Source organism: Saccostrea echinata, unplaced genomic scaffold, assembly GCF_033153115.1.
Source record: "Saccostrea echinata isolate AGI-Se365-2 ecotype Australia unplaced genomic scaffold, CSIRO_AGI_Sech_v1 ptg000014l, whole genome shotgun sequence".
Lineage (NCBI taxonomy): Eukaryota > Metazoa > Mollusca > Bivalvia > Ostreida > Ostreidae > Saccostrea > Saccostrea echinata.
The window spans coordinates 15,994,517-16,014,046 of record NW_026889763.1 but is presented as its reverse complement, the minus strand read 5'-3'; the positions used below and the strand labels follow the sequence as shown (position 1 = coordinate 16,014,046).

At 33.1% G+C, this 19,530-nt stretch overlaps 1 protein-coding gene across 1 annotated transcript; it reads right to left on the bottom strand.

The window, feature by feature from the left end:
* On the bottom strand, positions 1–19,530 carry LOC133186830 (glutamate--cysteine ligase catalytic subunit-like). The gene is made up of 16 exons (XM_061322177.1): positions 19,253–19,530; positions 14,680–14,789; positions 10,707–10,826; positions 9,905–9,970; positions 9,359–9,472; positions 9,117–9,175; positions 7,896–8,113; positions 7,115–7,231; positions 6,766–6,904; positions 6,182–6,294; positions 4,612–4,704; positions 4,047–4,151; positions 3,238–3,319; positions 3,030–3,148; positions 2,485–2,611; positions 1–521 (listed from the first exon to the last, which is right to left on the bottom strand). The coding sequence occupies exons 1-16, from the start codon at positions 19,400–19,402 to the stop codon at positions 247–249; spliced, it is 2,007 nt and encodes a 668-aa protein (XP_061178161.1). The 5' UTR covers positions 19,403–19,530; the 3' UTR covers positions 1–246.

Below are 19,530 nucleotides of genomic sequence, written 5' to 3'. Positions count from 1 at the left end.
ATGGTTTTCAAAATTTTAATTGACATAAGACATGATTGAGGGATAGATTTTTTCCTAAAATCAGTAAAAATATGTACCCAGCATGCCTGCAGCATAAATTACCAGTAAATACACCAATTATAAAAACATTATAGGATAATTTTCTATCTCAAAGTCAGTGGATTAAATCATGACCCGATTAAATCTGATTTCTTCATTATAAATTCCCTAAAAATACATATAAAAATGAGCTATTAAAATTTCAGTCTATGACGAGTTGTCCATGTCTCCATTGGGGAGATCCTCCTTTATGGTGTTGGTATAAGTATAAGGATTCCTCTTATTGAGGTACTTCTCAGATTTGACTAGAGCCTCTGGTAATGTCAGATTAGTCTTTGTGGCAGAGATACAGCATTTACTTCGCTCTATGCACGCCTGCATCAAGTCATAATTAATCTCATCTGACACCACAGAGTCTTGTTTGTATGCTGGGTGGTGCAGGACAAAATTCCTCATCCAATTGGCAGTTGTCTCTGACTTACCTACAATATGAAATAATTAATTACATGTAAACTAACTTTGTGGCTATTTATTTCAAGTGTTAGGATATTCCTGAGAACGTTGAAATAAGTACTTTTTCTATTACCATTTACCTGAATCTTGATGTGATATCAGGTTGAGAAGTACAGACCTGAATTCAGTATGATATCAGATTGAGATTTTCAGATTTGTTGATACATTGTATTATTTACATGAATTCAGTATGATATCAAATTGAGATATTCAGATTTGTTGATACATTATATTATTTTCATGAATTCAGTATGATATCAGGTTGAGATATTCAGATTTGTTGATACATTGTATTATTTACATGAATTCAGTATGATATCAGGTTGAAATATTCAGATTTGTTGATACATTGTATTATTTACATGAGTTCAGTATGATATCAAGGTTTAAATAAACTGATTTTTAGTATTATACAATTAAAGCTCCATTTGATATAAGATTGAAATAAACAAATTATCTGGATTTATTTACCTGATGCTTGGCATGATATCAGGTTAAAATATACAAATTCTCTGGATTAACATGTATTTTCCTGAGGCTAAGTGTGATATTAGGTTGAGATAACAAGATTTTCTGAATTAACTCATCTGAAGCTAAGAGAGATATCAGGTTGAAATATACAGATTCCCTGTATTCATTTTCCTGAGGCTTGGTGTGATATCAGGTTGAGATATTTATCTGAGGTTTGGTGTGATATCAGGTTGAGATATTTACCCGAGGTTTGGTGTGATATCAGATATTTACCTGAGGCTGGGTGTGATATCAGGTTGAGATATTTACCTGAGGCTGGGTGTTATATCAGGTTGAGATATTTACCTGAGGCTGGGTGTTATATCAGGTTGAGATATTTACCTGATGCTGGGGGTGATATGAGGTTGAGATATTTACCTGAGGCTAGGTGTGATATCAAGTTGAATTATTTACCTAAGGCTAGGTGTGATATCAGGTTGAGATATTTACCTAAGGCTAGGTGTGATATCAGGTTGAGATATTTACCTAAGGCTGGTTGTGATATCAGGTTGAGATATTTACCTAAGGCTAGGTGTGATATCAGGTTGAGATATTTACCTAAGGCTAGGTGTGATATAAGACTGAGATATTTATCTGAGGCTACGTGTGATATCAGGTTGAGATATTTACCTGAGGCTGGTTGTGATATCAGGTTGAGATATTTACCTAAGGCTAGGTGTGATATCAGGTTGAGATATTTACCTAAGGCTAGGTGTGATATAAGACTGAGATATTTATCTGAGGCTACGTGTGATATCAGGTTGAGATATTTACCTGAGGCTGGTTGTGATATCAGGTTGAGATATTTACCTAAGGCTAGGTGTGATATCAGGTTGAGATATTTACCTAAGGCTAGGTGTGATATAAGACTGAGATATTTATCTGAGGCTACGTGTGATATCAGGTTGAGATATTTACCTGAGGCTGGTTGTGATATCAGGTTGAGATATTTACCTAAGGCTAGGTGTGATATCAGGTTGAGATATTTACCTAAGGCTAGGTGTGATATAAGACTGAGATATTTATCTGAGGCTACGTGTGATATCAAGTTGAGATATTTACCTAAGGCTAGTTGTGATATCAGGTTGAGATATTTATCTGATGCTTGTTGTGATATCAGGTTGAGATATTTACCTAAGGCTTGGTGTGATATCAGGTTGAGATATTTCCCTGAGGCTGGGTGTGATATCAGGTTGAGATATTTACCTGAGGCTTGGTGTGATATCAAGTTGAGATATTTACCTAAGGCTAGGTGTGATATCAGGTTGAGATATTTATCTGAGGCTCGGTGTGATATCAGGTTGAGATATTTCCCTAAGGCTTGGTGTGATATTAGGTTGAGATATTTCCCTTAGGCTGGGTGTGATATCAGGTTGAGATATTTACCTGAGGCTAGGTGTGATATCAGGTTGAGATATTTACCTGAGGCTCGGTGTGATATCAGGTTGAGATAGTTAAGTATTGTGCATCTTGTGTCCACATCTAAATCTTGATCCTCCATGCTGTTTAAGTAGCCTTGAATCAGAGGAATCATTCCAGGGAAGTCAGCCTAAAAGAGGGTTAAAACTCAATGTAGGGGATCATTCACAAGGAAACATAAATGTAGGTACAAACCGAAATCAATTTTCTACATTCACTTTTCACATTTATCAAAATTAGAAGACCTAAACAAAAACAAGATATGGTAGACAAGACACTTACATTACCGTTTATGAGATATCGTAGAAAACACACTTAAACTGCTGTTTATGAGATATGGTAGATTGACACTTACACTGCCGTTTATGAGATATGGTAGACAAGACACTTAGTTACTTACACTGCCATTTATGAGATATGGCAGATGAGACACATACACTGCCATTTATGAGATATGGTAGAAAAGACACTTACACTACCGTTTATGAGATATGGTAGACAAGACACTTACACTGCCATTTATGAGATATGATAAATGAGACACTTACACTGCCATTTATGATTTCATTTATTGACATCAATTTACACTGTTCATCAGTTTTCTTGGTACACTTTGAATCAGCACAGTACTCTGGCATACACTTGGTGAATTCCTCTGGGGTACAGTCTATGGAGGAAAAAACATATTAATTCTATCACAAAATTCAAATTTTACTAAAAGTCAGGTCTATGATGTTGAAATATAGATGGACAAACCAGTAAAGATTTCCTTGCGGAAGTAAAACTGATCATTGAGCACAGCATCTCGATTGTGAGCAGTCTTCATGTTTTCATCTACCTATAAAATGTACGAAATCACAATTATGTTTTAATCCTGCTTCTACAATCTCTGCTTTTTGAAAATCTTCACCAATATCTTAAATCACAGAATGGTTAAATGTTGGTGGTCAAAAGAAATTGATGTTCAAGAAGCACTATTGAAAAAAAATTGCATATGCATATTGTCAGTATTCTTACCTCAGTTTATAAGTAGTTAGCAAAAATACAGTAAAACAAACTACATTGAATCCTCCAATTATACAGTAAAACAAACAATATTGAATCCTTGTTGACAATCATTGTTAAATCATGTCTTATCAAGTTAATTAAAAAAAGTACATCTATGTCAACCATTAGAATGTTATCAGCTGTCAGTTTTCACTCCAAGGGTGTTTTACTGTCATTGTAATTGCAAATAAATATAACTGGAATGACCCGGGTCATTAAGACATTATACCGAGTCAGATTTCAGTACCTACCTTAGATATCGGGATTACAAAGCTCAGTCCGTAGGTTAAAATGACCCGCGTCAGTAAGACATTATACTGAGTCAGATTTCAGTACCAACCTTAGATATCGTGATAACAAAGCTCAGTCCATAGGTTAAAATCACCCGCATCAGTAAGACATTATACTGGGTCAGATTTCAGTACCAACCTTAGATATCAGGATTACAAAGCTCAGTCCTTAGGTTAAAATGACCCTTGTCAGTAAGACGTTATACTGGGTCAGATTTCAGTACCAACCTTAGATATCGGGATAACAAAGCTCAGTCCATAGGTTAAGATGACCCGGGTCAGTAAGACGATAAACACAGTGTAAGCAGCATTCTCAAAATCAGACAGCTGAACCTAAAATACACAAAATTCATAATTTGTTGGATTACACATCATTCCAGATCCATTTTAACAACTGAATTTACTAAACAGGACTTCATGTTTCCATAATAGATTAATGTTTCAGAGTACACACCATATGGATTAGGCAAGTTAAACTATATTACATTTAAGGCAATATTACATTTTGTTTTATGTATCTTTTTTTTCCCATTTACAACATTCACATTTCCACAATCCAGATGTCCTAACTTTGAATAATAATTGATATTTTACATTGCTCAGATTCTCAACTTTCAGTAACACAAGTTTTAAAATCCCTGACTTTACACTTCTGTAGGTTTTGTACCTCAATGTGTTTTACCAACAGATACCAACTAAAATGCTTTACTTGTTTTTGCCTCATTTTAGACATACATGAAATCCTGAATTTTGGGTAATTGTGTTAAGACACATAGTGTTTGTGTCGCCTTACCTCCATTGGCCTGAATTCTACTCTCCAGCCAATGTTACTGTTGGGAGGGGGAGGTTTAAAACGCATGGTCTGCCAATTGGTTGACTGGATATTCTAAAATAACAAAAAACAACTCTCTCACAATATCTATCAACTGGACAAAGTGGTTTAACAGCCTCAAACCACAGGTTCTGTCAAGTGGACAGAAAAAGTAATTTTGTAAGAATTTTTTCCAAACATCAGCCCTGTCCTGTTGACCTTAACCTAATACAAGAGTCAAGATTTTTTTCGAGTGGTGGAGGGGGCACATTGGAGATACATGTACAATCTTCAAAACATTTTTCAACAAATCTCAAAAACTAAAGAGAGTTTCAAGATAAAATGCACTTTTAATATCTGATAATAAAGCCTTGACCTGGAAACATAAGACAAAGAACAAGATTCATTTGAGGCCTTTATTGGTCCTGTTGATTTTTGAAAAATCAAAACTACTCAGTTTTAGTTGAAAATACTAAAATTTCACCTGGACCCTTTGTGACTACATAATCTTTTAAAAGTGATATAATTTTCTCGCTAGTCCATGAATTATGATATCATGAATTGCATCATTATCCTCAAATCCTGAAAATTTAAGCTGTTTTTCAATATTTTGCATAGAACTAAACCTCTGATCTAAAATGTTCAATTTATTATATATTGAAAGACATGTTTCAGAAGATTACAATCTATGTTTTTTTTTTTGTTTTTTGTTTTTTTGGATTGAGGGGAGGGCTCATATTTAAATTCTTTGCTGAAGGTACTCACAATACACCCATTTTCTTCAAAATTCAAGAACATTGCAATTTCACAAAGCCTGATTTTCAATGCATGGACTCTCATAGGAAACTTTTTTTTTTTAATAGAAAATGAAAGTGCTAAGTCTCTACTTTATATTGATGTTTGGAATGGGACATTGGAACTTGGTAAGTTCTAGTTCTATTACAATGCTAGTTGTAATATTACAGTCCTCTTATACTGAAACATCTGTAATAATAATATATATCTGTAAAACTGAAATTATAGCCCTGTAACACTGTAATATTATAGCACAGTAAATACTGTACTTTTACAATCCTACTATACTGTATTCAAAATAATATATTCCTGTAAAATTGTAAAACTATAACCCTGTAATAATAATATATTCCTGTAAAATTGTAAAACTATAACCCTGTAATAATAATATATTCCTGTAAAATTGTAAAACTATAACCCTGTAATAATAATATATTCCTGTAAAATTGTAAAACTATAACCCTGTAATAATAATATATTCCTGTAAAATTGTAAAACTATAACCCTGTAATAATAATATATTCCTGTAAAATTGTAAAACTATAACCCTGTAATAATAATATATTCCTGTAAAATTGTAAAACTATAACCCTGTAATAATAATATATTCCTGTAAAATTGTAAAACTATAACCCTGTAATACTGTTACATTATAGTTCTGCTATACTGTAATAATAATGTAAAACTGTGAAATTATAGCCCTGTAAGACTGTAATATATAACTTAACATTATAGTATTACTAACATATTGTAATACCTCAAAATGGTCTGTATCCCTCTCATCGTCTTGATTAATTTTTTCACTGAATAGTGAGACGGGGTCTCTGATGAACAGGTGAGCTATGTGTTTGGAGAGGGGTTCATCTACCTCTGTAAAACATGACCCGGTGTTCACAGGTAAATCGTAAACAGAATCAGCTGATTGATGCAAATAAATCAAAACTATAAAAACAGTAAAGTGTTTAATACATGCACAGATTAAAAATTTATTACAGTTTATTTATGTAAACAGGGTTGCTGTAATTATGTTTAATATACAGACACTCTTAGAATATTTTTTTTAAATCTAGTACATGTACATAGAATTAAATAGATGTTCATTGCAAATGAAACAAACCAATACCCACTGGGCAGCAGAAAGTTTTGCCTATAAGGATGTTATGATTTACAATGTGTCTTTCTTTTTTTTAAATGAATCTTTAATACCATAGCAGAACTAAGTGACCATATTCATAAGTCAGGTCACAATGACTCTTATTGCCCCCCCCCCCCCCCAAAAAAAAGTTAAAACTGACAATAAATAAAAGATTGACTTGCATAAAGAGTATGAATCAGCCCTACCCGCTGCTCGGAGCTCTTTGTAAATATCATGATCGTACACCAGGTCAATATCATTACTACATCGGTAACAAGGGGATAAGTAACTGTCTATGGAGTCGTAACGAGATTTGTTGATCACAAACTTGTCATTTTTTAAAGGCTGAAAAAACAAATTTTATAAATAGTCTTACATATTACATACAAAGTAATACTGTAAGTAAAATTAATCATTTTTACTGCCATTTTCTGGTGCCAAAAAATTATGACATTTTAGAGCTGCTGAATGGTTTTACTTATTGAAAACTTTAATGATGCATAGAAAACATAAATAGAACTTTTATAATCCCTGTTATGTTGACATGATACACACCTTTTCTCCCCTTTCTTCGTCTGTCCGATCGTCCACTGACTGTGAGATGACCGTCCATCTGGCATCAATATCTGCTAAGTGACCACGGTAGATAGGAGCTGCTGCACTCAGGGCCAGCTGTCAATGGACAATATCTACATCATTTCTTTCTTGGAAGCAAAATCATCATAAATAAGTATGGGTAACAACTATTCCGTCTCTTTACATTCTAGTCATTTTGAAAAGTTGCCTACTCTAAGCATGTATTCAAGAAATAAAGTTCTTCCACTTTATTGGAGATTACTGCTTGATAGATGTAATCTTTCCCCTATTGTAAATTGTGATGTCTTGTGTTTTCATTCAAGAAATGTTAACCCTTGCAAGATTAATGCACAAAGCCCCAGATGGGGTTGAAAATTATGAAAAATATGACAACAGAGAAATATGAAGTTTTAATGTCCTGTCACATGACAATCTAGAACCAATCAGATAATGCATTCAGTAGAATTATTATATCGAGGTATAATACCGTACTGTAATTTATCCTATGTATAAGGTCAATTTCCAAATAAGTAGACAACTAATACCATTAAAGGACAGAGAGGACCTTGAAAATTAGACAACGCCTACCAAGATAGGACATAGAGGACCTTGATAATTAGTCAACTCTTCCCATGATAGGATAGACAAGACCTTGATAACTAGACAACTCTTACTACGATAGGATAGACAAGACCTTGATAACTAGACAACTCATACCATGACAGGACAGAGAGGACCTTGATAATTAGACAATTCTTACCATGATAGGACAGAGAGGAGCCAGGTCATCGTAGAGTTTCCTGGCCTCATTGATGTTACACGCCTGGAAGGTCACCTGGAGACAGCTACATCCCATACCGAACCCCATACAGTCCATGTATATGTGGTCAGGCTTGGCCCCCGCCTGGCTCTCCCCGTCATCTCCCAGAGCAGCAAAATCATCTAGGTACGGGGACTTGGTGTACTTGTCCTTGTAAACTGTAACAAGCATAGGTTTTTCCAGGTGTTAAAATTAATAAATAACTTATCTGTATATAGTAATTGTATTATTGCAATAGCATAATGCTTTGTCATATCAAAACAAATATATACCTAATTTAAATATGTCAGATATATCAATATATTCCAGTAGTAGTTATAACTTTGAGGAATAAATGTGGATAAAAACTTATGCTCCTCCATTCAAAAGCTTAACTTAATGGGGTCAGATACAGGATAAGGGGCAGATGAGGTGAAGCAGACATTGTATATGGCATATCTTGGTTAATACCCCTTTCTTTACCACTGGTAAGTCAAACTAAAATTAATTACATGTATTCTGTACATGAAGAAGATTTTTAAATTTCTTTTCCATTTTAAGCTTAATGATATGAAGTATTTTGCATTAAAAATTGAATCTTTTTTTTTGAAAGGGGGGGGGGGGGGGTTTGCCCATATGCAAATGATGTATTATGTAAAACCATTGTTGATCCACATTTTGGAATCCAGACCTAAGTGTAAATATTCATCTATAAATATCTATATCTCACTATTTTTTAATAAGTATACTGAACACGGACTGTACTTTACGCTAGCCCATTCATTCACTGAGAATTATAACTGCATACTCCTCTACGTATCTCCGGATTGTGTTTGATAATTAAATTCACTCTGGGTCTTGGGGAAAATAATTCCAGTATTATTGAAAAGTGATTGTCAGAAGTGAACATATTTAATCAATGGGTATTAAATAAATAAACTTGTGTGATATTTTAGAAATATACCAATTGCCCCCAGAAGTAAAAACTGTTAAGCATGTTGATTACAGTAGCTTTAAAATTAATCCTAGTATTTAAATATTTACTTACTGACTCAGAAATTAAATGTAGAGTCAATACACATACTTTGGTCCACTTCCACTGACCAGTGACAGACTTACAGTTCTCATTTTAACAGAAATTTAAACAACAACACTTAAGCAATAACTGAACTGAAAGATCACCTGGAATGTTTATTGCAACTTTTTTGTTTCTTCTCTGTCTTATGTTCCTGGTTAGGGTTCTGGAAACAAAAAATGTTAACAATATATATTTCAAACTCCTTTTAAAATTATTCATCATATTTTCTTGGTACTTTAAGCATTTGTTTTAATATGGATTTTTGTAGTAAATTCATCTTTGTTGATTGTGTATCATGTACCAATCCATAGGACATATGCCATTAACATTTCCTATTTAATCTTACTTAAATCGTGGATGTCCAGGAAAAATGGCCTCATCTGGAAAGAAAAGGGAGTGTGAAGCTCCACTGTTTGGTGTGGGCGTGTGTTCCGGTTCAGTGAATCCAGGACAGCCAGATCTACAAACCAGTACAAAATGTGAAGTTCATTTACCAGTTCAAATACAACTGCATAAGGTCCAAACTTGGAGAACAGAAATTCTGTTCAATAGAAACAAATAACACAAAATTTACAAAAACAGTTTACATACATATTTTCTTCCCTAAGTTTTAATTTCTTAGTTTAAACTTTATGTGTTTAACTTGATCATGGTAAGTTCCTTTTTATTATGGCTTTAGTTTTGTGGTGAATGTATAATAAAAATATCTACATGATAAAAGCTTTCACTTCATAATGTTTGAGTGTGAGGAAAAAAATATCATCCTTGTTGACCAAATCTGCCACCTAGGACTTGACAAGTCTCCTCCTAAACAGCAAAACTTAACACCTCAGGTGGAAAATATCTCCCCTTTACTGATGCATATGATTGCATATGATTGCCAAATTCTTACCTTGGAAATGAGGTCAGAGAGAGGGGGACAATACCCTCACCACACCATTTCTGAATCTCCTCTCTCCTACAAACAAGAAAGAATCAAGACCTCAAGTGGAATATTTTACTTCAAATGAAATATTTTATCTCTGTTTACATACTTTATTGTTTGAAAAAAAAGAGAGCATAATTATACACATAATTTTGAATACCCTTATTCTGGTCTTCATGTATGATTTATGTAAGTGGATATTGGGCATGAGTTGAGTTTCAAATGCACCAGCAGGCTATAAATGCATTCAAAATCCAACTACAGACAGTTATTTTGTTCCTGTGTTATTACTGACACCTCAACATTTAATAACAGTGTTTTAGTATACAAAAGATTTTAACAATAAATGGAGGAAAGAGACTTGTTTTTCATTTCCAGGTCACAAAAATATGTAATATCTACTCCTGATGAAACACAAAACTTTTCCTCTTTAGATAAAGAATTTTACCATTTTTAATTAATGCCAAGTCTATGTAAAAACTTAAGAATTTCTCATTATGTTCTATGCAAAATGTTGTTCAATAACTTGACAAAATAAACTGCATGCAAAAACCATTAAAAATTTATGAGGATTTTTCTCAAAACAAATTTTTAGGCATACAATATAATAATATTAGACAGTTATTATTTGAATGGATTATTGCCACAGTCAGAGAACAGTACATATATAGACTTTGCCCTTAAAGCTTCCTACACAAGAACTAAATGATGTTGACTTCATCAAAAACAAAAACCATAAAATATATTCAAGGCCTCCTTAGATCCATACCTTAGCCTCATGTTAGATTCCACCACATTGAAGTGGGCCATCATTCCCCCATAGGGTTTTCCTGGGGTTCCCTCTACCATATAATTGGCATATTCTGGCCGCCATGTTGTTGGATGGTTCCTGTAAATTCATTTTTTAATGGAAATGTTATTAACACATTAAATAATGAAATAAATGTACAACTTAAGATTGTGATTTTTCTAAATTTTTTTGTAGCAGGTTTAGCACAAGCTTTATTTTTGCTGTATATTCTACTAAAACACCAATATTTTGAGTAATATCTTAATGTGTTTAGAAACATACTCCATTCTTTTTCCTTACAATTTAATAGGATGAAAAAATCTCAACAAGAGCACCAAAAAGCTGAGTGTCCCCTCACAAAACAGTACATTGATCCCGACATAAATTATTACTTAATTGAGGAACTTTCGTTATGCATGTACTCACTCACTCAACCCCCCCCCCCCCATCACAAGCACATTATTCCCTCCAACTATTTTGTGGGGATAATGAGATAGTAACAAAAGTTAAACTCAACGCCAAAATTGATATAAATATACCCCCTGTATAACTCTTTGTTCTCCCCAGTTAAAATAAAGAACTTTCAATTGAAATAAAAGCATGAAAAATGGCAACCTCTTTAAAATTCTTTTCACAAATTCCTAAATAATGCAATGTGTCTGTTAAAGCAGTAATTTTTATATTCTTCTTAATCAGGTCTTAAATCTGTTTACAATATTTACAGACATCAGTGACCTTCACCTTGTTTTATTTTCAGACCAGCCATTTAAATGGCTCTCATTTCCTTACTTGACTAAAAATGTCACATTTTTAAAAAAGTCCCTTTACAATCATCTTTGAAATGAATGAGAGATCACATTAATTGATGTGTATATGAGGTTTCTTTACAGGGACCTAAGATTTGGTGTCATTCTGTTAAAAGATTAAAAGAGACCTGATATTTGAATACTTATTTACAGGTATATGTATACAGGTTTTTATCACAGCTGGTGCATATTTTACTCACACAAAATAATTCTACAAGGCAGGTAAATGTTGAGCATTTGGGAAATTTTTAAGTATTGTAAAAGCCTGGTTAGTAAATAATGTATGACAGTTCACAGCTTTAAGAACAGTATAATGCAGAAAGGACCTAAAACTGAATACAAACAGATGATGATCTAGCATACATTTCTAAAATATTTTCCCTTGACTTAAACACAAATTATAAGATTGATTATTTGAGGAATGTGTGTCTACTTTTTCACACTGTGTTCATACTTTGCCAGAGGCTTCAAGGAATATAATCACCAAAAATTCTGCTGAATCACCATGAGTAAACAAATCTCAAGAGAGAGAAAAAAAAAAGGGGGGGTTTAACTAAAAACAAAATTTTGCATATGCATACAAATAGAGCAAATCAGTTTCATTAATATAACGGTCAATTTGTGGACCTACAAAATAGCAGGGTCCAGCACTGTCATTTTCAGCCTTCTTTACTGTGTAAATTTAACAACACTAAAAGTTATAATGGGAGGCTGACAGCCTGGACCAGCTTGCTGTATCCATAATCTGAAACAAGGTCATTTGAAGGTCATAAAGTATCAGAGTGTGAAAAAAATTTATTACTGTTGAATTTTTCTAATTGCCTGCTTGAATTGTGTTGCGTGAGAGGTTTATGCCTCATTGCTCTACTCCGCTTCAGAAATGATTTCATGAACTGGGGCATTTCAGTTTATTTCTTTTTAACTTTATTTTTTTTCTTAAAATACACATTAATATTTATAGAGAATGATATTTCAATGGGCATTTCCTTCAAGTCTCTGAGGAGATAATGCAGTGTAAATTTATGTCATATTGAGATATTTGTAAACGTCCCATTTGTTTTGTGGTGATATATTAATATGCCCATAATGATTTTACAGCACTGTGTTAAATACAGCAATATGTTGACATTTTTAGCTTGAGTATACAGTAATGTAGTGAGATGATACATTAAGTATACAGTAGTGTAGTGAGATGATATACTGAGGATACAGTAGTGTAGTGAGATGATACTTTAAGTATACAGTAGTGTAGTGAGATGATACACTGAGTATACAGTAGTGTAGTGAGATGATACAGTGAGTATACAGTAGTGTACTAAGATGATATACTGAGTATACAGTAGTGTAGTGAGATGATACACTGAGTACACAGTAGTGTAGTGAGATGATACACTGAGTACACAGTAGTGTAGTGAGATGATACACTGAGTATACAGCAGTGTAGTGAGATGATACACTGAGTACACAGTAGTGTAGTGAGATGATACACTGAGTATACAGTAGTGTAGTGAGATGATACACTGAGTACACAGTAGTGTAGTGAGATGATGTACTGAGTATACAGTAGTGTAGTGAGATGATACACTGAGTATACAGTAGTGTAGTGACATGAAACACTGAGTGCACAGTAGTGTAGTGAGATGATACTTTAAGTATACAGTAGTGTAGTGAGATGATACACTGAGTATACAGTAGTGTAGTGAGATGATATGTTGAGTAAACAGTAGTGTAGTGAGATGATATACTGAGTATACTGTAGTGTTGTGAGATGATATATTGAGTATACAGTAGTGTAGTGAGATGATACATTAAGTATACAGTAGTATAGTGAGATGATATATTGAGTATACAGTAGTGTAGTGAGATGATACATTAAGTATACAGTAGTGTAGTAAGATGATACACTGAGTAAACAGTAGTGTAGTGAGATGATACATTAAGTATACAGTAGTGTAGTGAGATGATGTACTGAGTATACAGTAGTGTAGTGAGATGATACATTGAGTATACAGTAGTGTAGTGAGATGATATATTGAGTACACAGTAGTGTAGTGAGATGATACACTGAGTATATAGTAGTGTAGTGAGATGCTGTACTGAGTATACAGTAGTGTAGTGAGATGATACACTGAGTATACAGTAGTGTAGTAAGATGATACACTGAGTAAACAGTAGTGTAGTGAGATGATACATTAAGTATACAGTAGTGTAGTGAGATGATGTACTGAGTATACAGTAGTGTAGTGAGATGATACATTGAGTATACAGTAGTGCAGTGAGATGATATATTGAGTACACAGTAGTGTAGTGAGATGATACACTGAGTATATAGTAGTGTAGTGAGATGCTGTACTGAGTATACAGTAGTGTAGTGAGATGATATACTGAGTATACAGTAGTGTAGTGAGATGATATACTGAGTATACAGTAGTGTAGTGAGATGATACACTGAGTATACAGTAGTGTTAAGAGATGATACACTGAGTAACAGTAGTGTAGTGAGATGATATGTTGAGTAAACAGTAGTGTTAAGAGATGATACACTGAGTATACATTAGTAGATGATACACTCAGTAACAATAGTGTAGTGAGATGACATATTGAGTATACAGTAGTGTAGTGAGATGATATGTTGAGTATACAGTAGTGTAGTGAGATGATACACTGAGTATACTGTAGTGTTGTGAGATGATACATTGAGTATACAGTAGTGTAGTGAGATGATATACTGAGTATACAGTAGTGTATTGAGATATACAATGGTTTTTATAGGTGCAGGTTTACCATGTTGAGATGATACACCAATTTGTTTTTGTGTGTTTTCAGTTTTGAGTTGAGATAGCACTCTTGGTTTGTTTGGTATCTATTATAGTATCATGAAAATATGCTACATTGATTTGTTTTGCATGTTCTGACAGTTCTTAGTTGAGACGACACTTTTAGTTTGTTTGGTTTATGTTTACAGTATCATGTTGAGATGATTCACCTATCTATTGGGCATGCTTTTACATTTCTAAGTTGACCCTGGGAGTATATGATAATGTGTTTGGTGTGATTCTAAATCAATAGTAGAGATGATTTTCTGGACTGTCAGATGTCAGTTTAATATCTTGAAATGAAATGATGGTGTGTAAAAATGTTCATACTTAGGGTTAGCGTGTTCTGTTTTTTGTAACTCCTTCAGGATTGGTTCAGCAGTCAGGGCCAGCTGAGCTTTCTTCTTCTCCCGGCTCACTTTAACCAGCATGTACTCCACCTACAGACAAACACACAATTTTACAGCATATACTCCACCTACAGACAAACAAACAATTTTACAGCATGTATTCCACCTACAGACAAACACACAATTTTACAGCATGTACTCCACCTACAGACAAACAAACAATATTACAGCATGTATTCCACCTACAGACAAACACACAATTTTACAGCATGTACTCCACCAACAGACAAACACACAATTTAACAGCATATACTCCACCTACAAACAAACACAAAATTTTACAGCATGTACTCCACCAACAGACAAACACACAATTTAACAGCATATACTCCACCTACAAACAAACACAAAATTTTACAGCATGTTCTCCACCTACAGACAAACACAATTTTACAGCATTGCTCCATCTACAGACAAGCAAATAATTTTACAGCATTGCTCCACTACAGACAAACACACAATTTTAATCAATCATATTTACTGTATTCATACTCCATTAAGAACCTGTGAGGAACTGAGAAAGGGTCATTCTATTCAAGCTACATGATAAGTCCACATTAGCAATACCATTTCCTACATAAGCTATAACAAAACACGATTGTAAAACATATATGTTATATCCCATTTAGCTATTTTCCTATCCTATATTTAACAAATTTACTTGCCATGGCGAACACCTGTATGACTTTAAATGACTATCAGGCAATGGAACTAAAGATATTAGTTAGAAACCATTAGATTTTGGTATGAGCTATAAACATAGTGACTTTGACCTATTACTCTCCAAATAGGTCATCTTTTACTATGTCAAATTTGTGTATCCCTTAAAAGGTTTCCAAATAGTTAGTTTGGCATTGCTGAAAATCAGTGACCTTTGACCTTTTGGTCCAGTATACCTCTAATTAAGGTGTCTCTCCAGCAAGTGGTTAATAGGTTGGAAACTTTTAGATTTTGGCTGAAAAGCATGTGACCTATGACCTTTGACAAAAGGGATTTTTTTTTTGGAAAATGAAAGATATGTCTGTGTATCAAGATTAATGAATATTCATTACTTAATATTGATTGTAAACCATTGGTCAATTAACTGACTGGCCAACTAATATAGGTACAAATTAATATGCTCCACTTCTTCATTCCAACATAATAAACTGTTCAATATATGAAAAAATATACACTAGTTGCAAAACATGTATAACGTAATGCTTGATTGTTTTAAGAGATAAATAAACTTTTGATAAAAATAGACACAAGTTATAGGATCCACTAGAGTAAACATCCTTTTCTGGTTAAAAAAAAGGAGAGGTGCTTTTGGACACTTAAACATGTTAAAAAGGGATTGGTTACTTGAAAAATTAAAATTTGGTGTATTTAAAAACTGAATGAAAGTTAAATTTATCTATGCATATTACTAAATTGAAAGAATGGTCTTTAAAAATCCTGATAGAGTTAAAGTTCTAGAACATAACACAAAAATGGTACAGTGCTGTTGGTGATTCAACATGTTCAATATGTCCTAAAACACAACAGATAAAAAAAACAAGGTTTGTCTACAATATGTATTTAAATCTTCACACAGATTAAATACATAACATCAATTAATTAATAATGTAATTCATAGAGAATATTTAATTACATACTGAAATCCACATATGTCATATTAGTCTGAGTGGCCCAATATCAGCCCGAGGGTTTATATGACATATGATATGCCATGGATTTTAGTTATGTAGTATTCTATTCATTTTAGTTATGTGGTATTCTATTCATCATATATTTACAAAATTTAATAAGTGAGTTCACATAATGTTTTGTGCATTAATAAGACTTTTTTCTTTAAAATCTTGACCAATAGAGCAAATTTCAGGTCACTTTTTTTTAAAAAGAATTTAATCAAGTCAATAAATTTTAGTAAAATAATTATACATTACAGGTACATATTAATAAAATCAAGATAATTAACTTTTGAACTTTATACAAAGGCAACTTCTGGTTTGAAATGGTTTTTTGCATGCCGGTTTGATACATCATTTGAGTTTTCAGGCCGGTCATTGATATGGGATTTTATGACATCACCCATATCGTAATTTGCAGAATCGGTGTATTTACTTCTAAGAATATGATGAATTTCATTATCTTTTTGTAGGGGGGAAGTGAGTGAAGTAGGATTCAGAAATCTCTCACTATAGTACAACAAGATCAAACTGGACCTTGGTCAACTTTGTAAAACTAATGGTTATACATGTAGATGGAAATTAACAGATAGAAATTTCATTATCTTGTGCAAAGTTGACAAATTCTTTTTTTATCAATAGATTTCTTAAGGATCAGTGATATATCCTGCTGCTTGATAAAAACAATATTTTTATAAGCTGTGTAAATAAGCTCTCAAATCAAAGATTTCATTAATAATATGAATAAACTTAAACAGTTAAACAGTAAACATGTTTTTGAGAATTTATTCATTGAGCAAGATCGTTTTGTCAAAATACCTTAGCATTTACTGGTAATTTTTAAAATTGAACTGTAAAAAAACCCACTGAAATTATAAAGATCATTGAAGAAATAAATATTTAAGTTTGATACGGTTATTAACTAGGAGCCCACTCATTTCTCATTGAGGTTATTAAGATAAGTCATACATGCTATTTACAGGATCTTCTTTAGCAATAAATGCAATTCATATGCCATTAAAGATACAAGTTCTACGACTTTATCAAACTATTTTTGTGCTTTTTTTTCATCATCTAGTTGCCCGCAAATCGTCCAATATTTACCTAGCAGTTTAGAAACTTGACACTTTTCAGCCAAAATTTCACAATACCTTTCACATGAAGTGTATGCATGGTAAATGAAAATGTATTAATGGATATGTGATGTTAACACTATCCCTGACCTGGAATAAATCGTCTGCTCCAATTCCTGGTCAACAGGGTGTAAAATAAAATCATCTAGTACCAATCAAATATTCCATTATCTACAATCACTGCTATGTATAGTTATACCTGCACACTCTTGCTTTGCAATATTGTGATCATTATACATTTATACTCCCTGCAGCACTGATTTATATCCTATATTACCAGGGTTTGACACCAACGAAGGCATGTCCGACCGACCGACCCAGTCTAGTAAATGAGTAGTCTGGTCGTGTAACAGCCACGTCTGTAATACACAAGTCGAGGTCGAAACTACTGTAGTTCAGTATCAATATGGTATAAATAGTTACGTATAGTATATTTTAAAATTAATATATTAATATTTATGATTACTTATTTTATTAAAGTTTGTTGAATGTTCTTTAAGGCTTATAATGCTCAAATGTCCCGATGAACCCAACTCAACTATCGAACAGTCTGTCAAAAATATTGACACGCATATCAAATATGGTTTCAAACGTTACCTCATTGAAATTCTCGATTACAAGAAGTAAATTTTCAAGTTTTGTCAGGGCTAGTGATTTTATGGTCAGGGCTAGTAAAAATTATGGGAAGTAGCCCGACTGGTCTAGTACTTGTAAAAGTTAATGTCAAACCCTGATTACTACATCTATTGTCAGAGAGTTGTTGTTTTCTAAAACATTATATAGTATAGAATATCATTTGATGCATACTTTAAAAGGATTACATAATAAGTACTCTCCAATAATGGACTTTAATTTCAGGTTATATTTAACACAGCATGCAGGTCACTATAATCTTTAGACACAAATAAGAAATAATACATCCTACAAATGTCTGTATTAAGTTATTTAATAAAGGCAAGGAATTATAGGATATGCCTTTCTTATCCCTTTGGTTTTATTCTGTAATATTAAAAGGTCTATTGAATAATTTTTTTACTGTACACTTGACATTCTCCTGTTATGGTGATAATAATTTTATTAAAATTATAATGTTTTGTCTGCACTGTTTACACAGAACAAGATCTTACATGAGGTTTACTACTTATCAGCTTTCAAAGCAATCCAACAAGTCTGACACTGTATATAAGATTTATACAGAATCTTTACAATGTTTACATTCAGCTGTTGAAGATGAATTAAGGACCAAACAAATGATTTCATTGATAAATCTAAATTTACTTTCAGTATACAGATAACTAAAAAGTATATTTCATATTACTTTAAATCAGTTTAAAATAAATTAGTATATATTTTTTTTTTTAATTAAAATGTCAAATATAAGAGATACACTGTATCTATTGATAAAACATGTGATCTTTACATGCTTTGAGATCCATAGACAATGTTACAATTTATGTTCAGATGTTCATATCAATTAAGCTTATCTACAGTTTTTAAGGGTTGGGGTAAGAAAAAACATTAGTCAAGTACATTTTATCAATTATCATGTTCTATATATTAGCCCTGCTCAATAAGCAAACTAATTCACACATATCATGCATTATGTCTGTCTTACAAGGGGAATTTCACTATTTATCTTTTAAATAGCCCTACTAACCCCCCCCCCCCTTCCCCGTGTACCTAAACTCACCTCATCTCCCCAGTATAAAACGTCTTTGGTCCTATCCTGGAGTTTATGATACAAATTTATAAACTGTCTGATGCCATGTTTCCGCACGTGATCAGCATACGCCTTCGTCTCTGTCCAGTCAAGGGGTGAACCTTCAGATAGCAGACCCATTCTTCCTTCTATTAAATTGACAAAATTTTTAAATTCCGCGAGTGTCTGGCGATGTCAATCCTGTGAACATGTTAATGTAAATAACGTGGTCCAATGTTTATATTGTGGCTGACAGGGGACAATGCACA